Source organism: Syzygium oleosum, unplaced genomic scaffold (genome assembly GCF_021117445.2).
Source record: "Syzygium oleosum isolate NSW1041296 unplaced genomic scaffold, Sole_v2.1 Sole_v2.01, whole genome shotgun sequence".
In the NCBI taxonomy this organism is placed as follows: domain Eukaryota; kingdom Viridiplantae; phylum Streptophyta; class Magnoliopsida; order Myrtales; family Myrtaceae; genus Syzygium; species Syzygium oleosum.
Window position 1 is genome coordinate 7,845,925 of NW_026607485.1, and position 11,997 is coordinate 7,857,921.

The window sequence follows — 11,997 nt, forward strand, 5'->3', positions numbered from 1 at the left end:
ATACGCAAAATTTCTAAAAAAAGTTATCGGAATTCTTTTGATTCTAGGAATACTAATGAATCCGCATTACATTGATTGTAAGAACTTTTTCATGTAGCGAGGAGACTATTAGTATCAAAGTGTCAATATCAACTCTCAAACATTAAGTGCCTTGTGAAAATGTTCCTCCAATTATCAATGTTAATTATAAAGACACACATATATGTCCAAATTTATAAATGTCATGTATTAAACTAGTAACCAACATCATTTAAATTTTATGTAGAATGGAAATGTAAAAGTACGTACTTAAAATCTCATCGCAAATGGGACATCTTCTTATAAGCTGTTGTAGCTTTTGAGATACTGCAAGGTGCTTGTCAAATATCTTATAAAAATTGCAACACTTTTTTTCATAGCTAAAACTGCAAAGGAGAAGATGTACCATACAGAAAATAAATTTGGATACTCCAAAAAGTAAACCTATATTTGGAAGTGTGGATAAAAGTCTAGATATAATTAAAATGTATCCTATTTCGTGTTTGGTTCATGCCAAATACAGGATAAAGTCGGATATAAAAGGGATATAACCCGAATAAATGTGAATAGGATTTCTCATGTCCATAGTATAAAAGCTATATTTCTTGGATAACAAACTTATTAAATTAATAATTAGATATGAAAAATAAATGAATTCCAATACAAAACAAGAAAATTCAAAGTAACAGAAAACAACAATTTTCATTTTTATTAGTTCCTATTTTTATTTATTTTCTCAAATTTCTTTCTATTCTATAATAAACACACACGCACGCACACACACACATCTAGTATCTATAGTTATTACATATTTTAGGTATATGAGTATAGTTTATTATTTTAAATTTTTATTAAGGAATGATGGATGAGAATACAAAAGAAATAAAAAAAAAGGAAAAGAAATAGAAAAGAGATGGAAATATATTAAAAATAAGTAAATAAAAATGACGTAACCCAGCTTTTAAATGAACAAATTCAAATTTGCAAAAGGATCTTTCGAATTCTCAAAGAATGAGGGACGACGAGATTTCTAAAAAAATCCCTACCCTCCATGTCTTTTTCTTTTCCGAATCTCTGATTCATGTTGAAATTTCACAACTTCTCCATAGTTTTTTAGTTCACGTCAAAACTCCTCCTCAGAGAGTCGAAGTCCATTATCCTCCGTAGCTTTGTTGTTCACCTTAAAGCTTCACGGAAGTGGTGAGAGAGTCAAAGCACCAACTTTTCAAGAATTACAAAGGTGAATAATAATGTTTTCTCTCTTACTGGATTTGACATTTTCTGGCCGATTTACCTCGTCGATATTGCTATAGCCTGTTTACATTTCTTGTCATTGACTAACCTGTGGCTCTAGAATAATGTAACGAACTCTTTTACTATTTGAGATACATTTAATTAATGGAGGTTATCACCGTTTATGCATTTGTGGTTTACTCAACAATGAATAGTGAGAGATTCCTACCATCTCTATTTCCTGTGATTCACCAAACAATAGATTAGATATAGCAAAATACTTCATATATTATCTTATTTAGTTTTATCCTGACTAAAATTCCAAACACAGTCTAAAAGGACTTATTTCGCCAGAATTTGCGTCCGTGATGAAGTACCTTTCATTGAAAGTCATTCTTTGGCTTTCATTAAAGGAGAGAGGTTATGTGGCAATTCTGGACATGAAATATCACAGGTACACAAGAAACCGATAACTTCACTTCAAATGGAAATGAAAGTACACAAATTTTGCCAAAATTAAATCGACGACAAAGCTTGAAGACATAAAAATGCAACGCAGAATTTAATCAACAACCAAGCACCTAGAAACTACAGCAAGGATACACGCTAGAATTTATTCTACGACGAAGTATCTGGAATCCACATCCTTGGTTGTCGATACTATACTCTTCAAGTTATTGACATTTATCTTCAAGAGATTAAATATTCCCGAATATCACTACTGATCAAGTTGTCTTACTGTTCTTTTCATCAATGACTTTTACCTTTCATCAAAATCTACTCTCATCGACTAATTTTATCATTTGTCCATAATAACCAAAATTGGTTCTTTTTTGGTGTAAATGGGAGTAAAATGGTGATTTACATTTAGAGACTTGTATAAGCAAGAGCCACATGTTAGTAGCTGATGGTGGCTCAATAATTTCCAGCAAATTTGAGCATAAATTTGACTAAAGAGCCTAAATTATCGCGCAACGATAAGAATCATAACCAAAGAAAGGAAAAAGGTCAAAAAAGTGCTCTTCCAAAAATTTAGGGATCGTGAATGTGATTTCCCTAGTAATTAATTATGGATCTATCTATTACCGTTGATGTGTCCAAGGATAATATATAAGATCTCATAGGGGGTAGCCTCAATGATTGAGTGTTGTTTCGACCGCATAACTGGTGGAGTTATCTTTGTAGGAACAAAATCACACGCGACACGACATAACACTTTACACGTTATTTCTCAAAAATAGAAAATTTCGACACGTTAGGGCGTATTTGTATATTAAATGTATATTTTTATATATACATGATAAATTATCATTTTTTGATTATTTCAATCAAATTAATTTGATTCAAATTCACAAATAAATAAATAAAAAAAGAGAGCCTAAGAATGAAGTTACACTAAAAACATTAATCCACCATTTATTAATATCATTCATTGTTTTAATTTACAAATTCAACTACGTTCCATTCCAATAATCATCCCCATTGCACCAAATAGACCTAGCATATCAAACTTGCAGGCTATCTTAGAAATAACATAATTGGCAAGCAAGCATCGAGAAAGATAATTATCCTTATTGCAAATAATGAGATGAAAGCGGCAGAGAAGGGCAGAGAGGAGGAGCCCTTGCCCTAACCCCTATTGCAAACGTACAAAAAATACAACCCCTACAACTCAGAAAACATCATTCACGGAAACTCCCAAAAATCACATACCCAACCAAAGAAACAACACCAGAGTACTAAAAAGGGGCGAGGGCAGAACGGTGCACGAGGGCAGAACGGTGCACGAGGGCTACGGCGCGGGCGACAGGGGGATCGCGGAGGGGCCGTTGGTCCCCGGCAGAGCAATCTAACCGTTGCCGGCGCTGTTCCACATGGCTCTTGGTACACGGAGCTGTGACGCGAGCTAAGCGAAGAGGGAGAAGATCGAGAGGGAAGAATGGCTACTGTCGAGAGTATGTGTGGCCGCGTCGGATGGCAAGATTGTCGTAAGATGAGAAGAGTCGTGGAGTGAGGGAGGGCCGGAGGCAAGGCTGAGAAGACTAGGGTTTCTTTTTTCTTTCTCCCGTTTTTTTTTTTCTTTTTATATATATATTTACATTTTGACCCCTAATTTTTTGAAAATTTATAAAATTGATCCGTGCGTGTCGGAATCGCGTGTCGGGATTCCGGACTCGTGTGTCGGCGACGTGTCCGGCGCGTTGACCGCGTGTCGGATTTTCGACACCTATTGACCTCGTGTCGGACACATGTCACGTGTCGGATACCGATACGTTGGCCTCCTGAACGTGTCTGTGCTACATAGGGAGTTATAATCCCCCGGGACAAATGCCCCGATCTTACTTGGCGGAGGGAGGGAGTGACCTCGCGCTACCTCGGGAGTTTCCCTCGATGGCGTAAATTCCTGGGAAAATTTCAAATAATGACATAAAATGATGCCGTTTTCTGAAAAAAGGTACGAAGTGAAAAGATTGGCCATCTCGATCTCAAATAAGGGCCCTTGACCAGAAAAAAAAAATCTCAAATAAGGGCCAAACTCACTAGATGACCAAATCTTATTCGCTATCAGGGGCATTTTCGCCAAAAGCTTTATTTCTTTCTTGTTTTTTCCTATCTTCCTCCTCATGCCGGGTCCTTCGCTCTGCATCAGCTCCCTCTGACTCCATTATTCACTCCGACAATAAAATCCTCCCCAACCGTGACTTCAGTATCGGCTTCCCAATATCGCCCCGAAAGGCCCGCGATGATGATGAAGTTGAGAATTGTTGTCAAAGGATAGGATCTTTGGTGTCATGGCTCCGGCGGTGACTGATGATCGTCACGTCGCTGATTCCTCTTCTACTACATAAGCTCAAAATTCAGTTCAACTCTCTCATCAAACTCCTCCGATTTCAGAGAGCTCGAAGGGCGCGATTCCAACATCCCCTCAAATTTAAGGAAATGTGGCATTAAAGGGATGAAATTGTTCTAAGTCTTCACGTAAATCGATAATTTAAGTCTCTAGCTTCTGAAAACCCAAGAAATCAAGAGGCTGTTCTTCACCCCTAAGTCACAGCTCAGGAAGCTGTTCGACCAACAGTTCCCAGGCGTCCTGAGGATTTCTTCGTTGGAGAAGGTCACCGGCGGCGCATAACTTCAATCCGGCTCCTCGTCGCCAAGATTGATGAGAGCTTGCGCGAGAACGCGAAGCTCACGAGCTCGCTGGTGGGGAGGTTGATGATGCTGTGCAAAAGGGAGGTGATGCAGAGCGAAGCACCAGATGCGAGGAAGATGAAAGAAAAAAGAAGAAAGAAAGAAAGAAAAACAAATGGAAAATGAGAGAAGAGAAAAAAAAGAAAATGATAAGGAAAGAATATAAAAGGCTTTTGACGAAAATGCCCCTGATTGTGAATAAGATTTGGTCATATAGTGAGTTTGGACCCTTATTTGAGATTGAGTTAGATACTTATTTGAGACAAATTCACTTCAGACTTTGAGAAAATAACCTCACTTCGAATCTTATCTGAAAATTTTCCTAAATTCCTCGTGATTGTATCTCTATATATATAAGGAAATTCTTGCTATTGTCCTTTCTATTTCAAAATTCCAAGGAGATTTTTTAAATCAAAAATTTTTGCTAAGAATTGATTGCAAATCTGCAAAAAACGTTTTGCAGAAAGATGTTCAAAATATTGCTTCTAAACAAATTTTTGCTAGATGGCAAGCAATTTTATCTGTTTTTGATTTTAGTATAGAATTCTTCGAATTCTCTTCCAGATTTTCTCACAAGGGAATTTTTACAGGGAAAATGCCTCTCAAACCTCCCAACAAACCCACAAGGAGAGACAAAGGCAAAGAAATTACCGAGACCTCCTCAGAACAAAAACGTGTATATATATATATATATATACAAGGAAAAGGCATATATAACCTCCTCCGCTGGAGTTTCTAGCCAAAAAATAAAAAAAAAAATAAAAAGAGAAGTCCTCGGCTTCCTCAAGCAAAAGGGGATATATATTTTCCTGAATCATTTCGAGTTCCTTCACCCTTGAGAGTCAAAACTTCGAAGGAGAAATAAAAGTCAGAGTCTGTCAGCGCAAGGAAGAGATGCATCGTCTCGTTATTCGCAACTATATCGCAGCGCTTGTCGCTCCGATCCTTCTCTCTGTGCTCGCGTACAAGCTTCTCGATAAGAGGAGAGCAAGCGCACACAGAAAAGCGGAAGACCCGAACCCTGGGGCGCCTGCTCTGTTAATCCTGCCAATTCAAAGCCATTACGACGTGTTCTTGAGCTTTAGAGGCACCGATACTCGCCGAGCCTTCGCCGATCTCCTCTACTGCTGCCTCGTCGATGCCGGAGTCCATGTCTTCAGAGACGATGGTGAGCTCCGCCCAGGCGAGGACATCGGCCTGGAATTTGTGGAAGACATTAAGAACAGTAAGATTTTGATCCCAATTATCTCCGCGAATTACGCTGCCAGCAAATGGTGCCTTGACGTACTAGTTCAAATGATGGAGTGCAAGAGACGGTTGTTGCCCATATTCTACAAAGTGGAACGCGCGGCTGTGCAGCATCAAGTCGGTAGTTTTGGAGAGGCATTTCGTTATTATTGTAACTGGAGGCGTTTCGACCAAAGGGTTGTGGAGGAATGGAAGCAAGCGCTCGAAGAAGTCAGTCTCTTACAGGGATGGGAATCAGAGAAAGATGCTGATGGGTACTTCATTCTTTAACGCACACCTTGTTTATGCCCAAGTTCTATTGTGTGGTATCATTGGCTAATAGTTATATTATTAAACTCATTTTATTTGATAGGCATGAAGGAGAATTGGTAAAATTGGTCGTCCAAAAAGTTTTGAAAGAGTTGAAGACAGGGGCGATGCTGTTGTATACTATGGAGAATTTGGTCGGAATTGATAGTCGTGTGGAGAAGGTTATGGAATTGATAAATAAGAGTTCTAGTGAGACTCTATGTGTGGGAATTCATGGAAGGGCTGGCATTGGTAAGACCACTCTTGCTAAAGTCATCTACAACAAGCTCTTAATTCTATTTGAGCATCATAGCTTCATTGCGGACGTTGGAGAATTATGTAACCAAAAAGGTATTGAGCACTTGCAAAGCAAGTTAATCTTTGATATACTGGGAAAAGATTATCAGTTGCATAATAAGGATGATGGAATTAACTTTATCTCATCCAAGTTTAAAGATAAGAAAGTCCTAATTCTTCTTGATCATTTGGATACAACTAATCAGTTAGAGGCTTTGGTTGGAAATCCTAACTGGTTCGCACCTGGAAGTAGGATCATTATCACCACCAGAGATAAGAGTGTTCTTGATAGGGGTGGAGTGGACACCACATACGAGCCTAAGGAAATGGATGAGAAGCAATCTCTGATCCTATTTTCTAGACATGCATTTCGAAGAGACTCTCCTCCAAGTGAATTTTCTACTCTCTCTCGTCTTGTGGTCTCTACAGTAGGAGGGATTCCCTTAGATCTGGGGGTTGTAGGTTCATTTTTGTGCGGAAAAACACAAGCAATATGGGCAGATACAATAGAGAAGATGCAAAATTCGGCTCATTGGGCAGTGCGAGACACGTTGTGGATGAATTATGAAGCATTGGAGGATGATACAAAACAAATATTTCTGGATATTGCTTGTCTTTTAATTGGGAATGATGCAAGAGTTGCATCCTACATGTGGGATGCCTGCGGCTTTTATCCAAGGGTAGGAATTGAAGTGCTGAGATCTTTGTCATTCATAAATATTGGCGATAATCATGAGCTCGGAATGCATAAGCAAGTGAGAGATCTTGGTAGGGAAATTGTGCGTAGAGAAAACTACAAACCTCACGAACGTAGTAGATTGTGGGATTACGAGGAAGCCATGGAAGTGTTAGAGGGAAATAAGGTAACGTCATATTTTTTTTCTTTTGCTTCTGAAGTCTATGTTCTCTTGTTTTAGATGATGTTAGTCCTCTAATTAATGTCAGTTGAGTTTCAGTGAACACGCTCTTCCATTTTATTATTTAATTGACGTGATCAGGAGCAAGGAGGTTGCTCTCTCTTAGTAAGTGTTGCGGTTTCTTGTCAAATTTCTGCCTTTGAAGTTTAGAAAGTCATTACCATTAACAGGGAACCCATTCATGAACATAATGTAGAAAACTGACCAGCGAATACTTAAATGTAGATTTTTCAGTGTCTATATTGAGAGAAGCAGAATACTGACCCAGGTAATTAAAAGGTATGCTTTATAATTAAGCCTAATGTAACTGAGGTGAGTCTTATCTCTCTTATGGTTGTCAGCTGACATCTATGATCTTGTCAACTAAATCCAAGATACCAACCAAAAAAAAACTAAATCCAAGATAATCATCCTCGTTAATTTTGAAATTTAGTTAATGCAACTGAAATGGAATATCAGTCATCCTCATTGATTTAGTAAGTTATACTTTGGTTGTTTTGTGGTATTCGTAATTCACCTGTTCCTGCTCCGTTAAATGTCTTCTTAAAGACTTTGACAGCAGTATTTAGGGAAGAGAAAAGGGTAAAACCCCTAAAAAACAAAGTCTCTTCCTTTATGTGATCGTATAGATGGGTGTGCTCTTCTTTGTGCAACTAGTTAGAGAGCACACATTTTGTTTGTACTAAAAGTAGTTACGAAAACAAGTAAATAAAAAATAACGTGTGAAGATTTTATTTATTTTAGAATGACAATTTCCCATAGTTGTGGATTGAAAATATTTTAAAAATTGATTGCAGGAAGTGTCAGTGAAATTGACGAAGCACCTTGTAATTATCTCGATAACTTCTATTAGTGTTTAATGTATTTCTTAATAACGAAACTAATAAATTGCATGAACTTTTATGGAAATTTTTAGTTATAAGTTTGGAACTGAAATTTATATCGAGCTTTCTATAGAAAAGTAGGCTTACGAGATCAAATTGATATAATTACATTGAGTTGGTTAGATGCAATATTTTTGAGCCTTGGTTTTTTCTCGTAGGGTACTAATATAATTCAAGCCATTTGTTTAGACAAAGGCAACTCAAAGAGAATTGCTGACGAAGGCAACTCAGATGATATAATTGGTCAAGGGAGCTGCGAATTTACGGGTGAACAATTTAGAAACTTACCGAGCTTGCGGTTACTTCACATGAGTGATGTGAATATTACTGGAGATTTTAATGAAATATTTTCCAAGTTAAGATGGCTCAAATGGGGGAAGTGTCCCCCAACTTTCGCAGCAAACAACTTACATGTAAGGGAATTAGTCATACTCGATTTGTCAGGAAGCTCGATTTCAGATGACTGGCAAGGATGGCGTTCAATGATGGTATGATAACAAACACTTTTTTTGTTCATTTCTCTTGAGTAGAGAACAACTCCCAGCTGAACCATACGATATATTTTATCTTACAGATGGCAGAAAAGCTGAAGGTTCTCAACCTTAAAGGTTGTTGTTCTTTAAAAAGTACTTTCTACCTCTCCGCTTTTAAAAGTTTGGAGATTTTGATCCTCAGAGATTGTGACAAATTAGAGCAAATTGATCCTTGTATTGGAGACGTGGAGACTCTCGTTTCCCTGGACTTGAGTGGATGTACGTGTCTTGTGAAGCTGCCGCCTCAAATGGGTAAACTAGAACATTTGAAGGAACTTCTTCTAGATCAAACTATGATAAAAGAAATTCCTTCCTCCATCGGTTATCTACAAAAGCTAGAGACGCTTAGTGTGAAGGATTGTAAATTATTGCTCGAACTTCCGGACTCGATAGACCATTTGGAGAATTTGCGGTGCTTTTTATTGGGACGCTGCCACCAACTGAGAAAGATCCCCAATTCAATTGGGAAGTTGGCATTTCTAACTCAATTGGATTTGTCGTGGACGATGATCAAGGAATTACCTGAATCGATAGCGGATTTGCAAAATTTGGATGTTCTGGATATTGGTCATAGTGATATAGAAAAGCTACCGGATGGTATTGGAAGGTTGAAGAAGCTAGGGATGCTTAGTGCCAAGGATTGCAAATTATTGCTCCATCTTCCAGACTCAATAGGCCGTTTGGTGAATTTGCGATGCTTATCATTGGAACGCTGCCACCGATTGAGAGAGATCCCCAGCTCAATTGGGGAGTTGAAATTGTTGAGTCAACTGAACTTGAGTGGCTGTTTGTGTCTTGAGGTGCTACCGTCTCAAATGGGTAAACTAACACAATTGAAGGAACTTCTTCTAGATCAAACTATGATACGAGAAATCCCTTCATCCATCGGTTGTCTAAAGAAGCTAGAGGTGCTTAGTGCCAAGGATTGCAAATTATTGCATCGACTCCCAGACTCGATACGCCATATGGTGAAATTGTCGACCCTTGTGCTATCAGGCTGTGTTGAGCTTGCGGCACTTCCAGACAGCGTTGGGTTCCTTGTGAATCTGCGGTGCTTATCATTGGGGCAATGCCACCGATTGAGAGAGATGCCCAACTCAATTGGCAAGCTCAAATTGTTGACTCAACTGGACTTGAGTGGATGTTTGTGTCTTGAGGAGCTGCCGCCTCGAATGGGTAAACTGGAACAATTGAAGGAACTTCTTCTAGATCAAACTATGATACGAGAAATTCCTTCCTCCATCGGTTCTCTAAAGAAGGAACTTCTCCTAGATCAAACTATGATACGAGAAATTCCTTCCTCCATCAGTCATTTAAAGAAGCTAGAGAGGCTTAGTGCCAAGGATTGCAAATTATTGCATCGACTTCCGAACTCAATAGGCCGTTTGGTGAATTTGTCAACCCTCATCTTATCAGGCTGTGTCGAGCTTGCGGTACTTCAAGACTGCATCGGGTTGCTTGTGAATTTGCGTTGCTTGTCATTGGGACGTTGCCACCGATTGAGAGAGATCCCCAACTCAATTAGGAAGTTGAAACTGTTGACTCAATTGGACTTGAGTGGATGCTCGGGTTTGGAGGAGCTGCCTCCTCAAATGGGCAAACTAGAACAATTGGAGGAACTTTTCCTAGATCAAACTATGATACGAGAAATGCCTTCCTCCACTTGTCATCTAAAGAAGCTAAAGACGCTTAGTGCCAAGGATTGTATATTATTGCGTCGACTTCCGAACTCAATAGGCTGTTTAGTGAATTTGTCGACCCTTGTCTTATCAGGCTGCATCGAGCTTGTGGCACTTCCAGACAACATCGGGTTCCTTGTGGAATTGCAGTGCTTGTCATTGGGACACTGCCACCAATTGAGAGAGATCCCCGACTCAATTGGGCAGTTGAAATTGTTGACTCAACTGGACTTGAGTGGATGCTCGGGTCTGGAGGAGCTGCCTCCTCAAATGGGTAAACTAGAACAATTGGAGGAACTTCTCCTAGATCAAACTATGATACGAGAAATTCCTTCCTCCATTGGTCACCTAAAGAAGCTAAAGACACTTAGTGCCAAGGATTGCATATTATTGCGTCGACTTCCGGACTCAATAGGCTGTTTGGTGAATTTGTCGACCCTTGTCTTATCAGGCTGCGTCGAGCTTGTGGCACTTCCAGATAGCATCGGGTTCCTTGTGGAATTGCAGTGCTTGTCATTGGGACACTGCCACCAATTGAGAGAGATCCCCGACTCAATTGGGCAGTTGAAATTGTTGACTCAACTGGATTTACCTGAATCGATAGAAAATTTGAAAAATTTGGAAGTTCTGGATATTGATCATAGTAACATAGAAAAGCTACCAGATGGTATTGGAAGGTTGAAAAAGCTCTGAGAGTTATATGCTTGATGGTGCTCAAAATTGGGACGGGACTGTCCAAGAATCTGTAATCTTTCTTCTTTAAATCTAGTGTATTGGTTTAATTTAATGCCCAACAACAATCTAGAATTCTTTTGGAAATTTTTTTCAAAATGAGTCGTTTGTGGTTCAGGTTTGCGTCTTCATGCTGAAGTAGAAGCTTTACTGTCATTTCTGGTCTCTATTCAAGCTCTCATGGTGATGATACTGTTGTCTGCGCAGCTTCCTTTAATAGCTCTCTGTCTGCTTCTGATGCTTGGAAGATTATTAGAAGCAGTGTTGAATCACTTGGTGATTCCTAATGTCTAGAAACAAAGTTTATATTGTATCAGCAAGTGCATTCATATGAATTCTCACTCGTTAAACTTCCTACTTCTGGTGACAAGTTTTAGAGCTGCGCTTCATTAGTAAAGCTAGTGGATGTTGTCCTGGTGATTCTCGGGTTAAGAAAGAACTAAAACGGTTCTTATTTTTGCAAAGTTGCTCTAAAAGTGGCACGGAGTGGATGTTTCTACTACATCTGGAAGTCTCAGAGTAAGGCTTTTCAATTATTCCAGTTGAAAATTGTGATGTAAGGATTATATAAGTTCGCTACTAAAACCAGATATGAAAATGTTTTGGGTATGAAGAATGACGCAGCTGGTTACAAGGAGATTGGATCTAGTCCTGAGAATGCTTGATTGATAAAATAGCTGACTTCTTGGTCCATGACCCCCTTCAGTCACTACGAATGCTGCCATCAATACAGTGGAATGCGACTTCTATGCATTTGAGATTGTTTACATATTAGGATATTAAGTTCAAAATGATGTTATTTGATAATTTCTAAGAACAAATGCTCAATAATTTGTAATTGCTCCTTGTCGTTGTAAATTTTGGTACTGTTTTCATGGTTTCATGTTGCTCAACTTCCCAATCCCTGGTCAGTCTAGCATGGTGCTCTTCCTGTATTAAGACTCTTTTCGGATGCCTTGATTCAAAGAATTGCCCC

The 11,997-nt window shown here is 38.9% G+C and overlaps 1 protein-coding gene across 1 annotated transcript; it reads left to right on the forward strand.

The window, feature by feature from the left end:
• The first annotated feature begins 5,258 nt into the window (after positions 1–5,258).
• Positions 5,259–11,633, forward strand: LOC115661898 (disease resistance protein RPV1-like). Its single transcript, XM_056311122.1, has 4 exons — positions 5,259–5,945; positions 6,044–7,139; positions 8,236–8,565; positions 8,652–11,633. The coding sequence occupies exons 1-4, from the start codon at positions 5,338–5,340 to the stop codon at positions 10,980–10,982; spliced, it is 4,365 nt and encodes a 1,454-aa protein (XP_056167097.1). The 5' UTR covers positions 5,259–5,337; the 3' UTR covers positions 10,983–11,633.
• The last annotated feature ends 364 nt before the right edge of the window (positions 11,634–11,997 follow it).

Excerpts from the sequence above, each read along its gene's own strand:
- LOC115661898 (XM_056311122.1), top strand. The coding sequence starts at position 5,338 with ATGCATCGTCTCGTTATTCGCAACTATATCGCAGCGCTTGTCGCTCCG. Across the intron at positions 5,946-6,043 it reads TCAGAGAAAGATGCTGATGG|GCATGAAGGAGAATTGGTAA; the intron begins GTACTTCATTCT and ends TTTATTTGATAG. Across the intron at positions 8,566-8,651 it reads AAGGATGGCGTTCAATGATG|ATGGCAGAAAAGCTGAAGGT; the intron begins GTATGATAACAA and ends TTTATCTTACAG.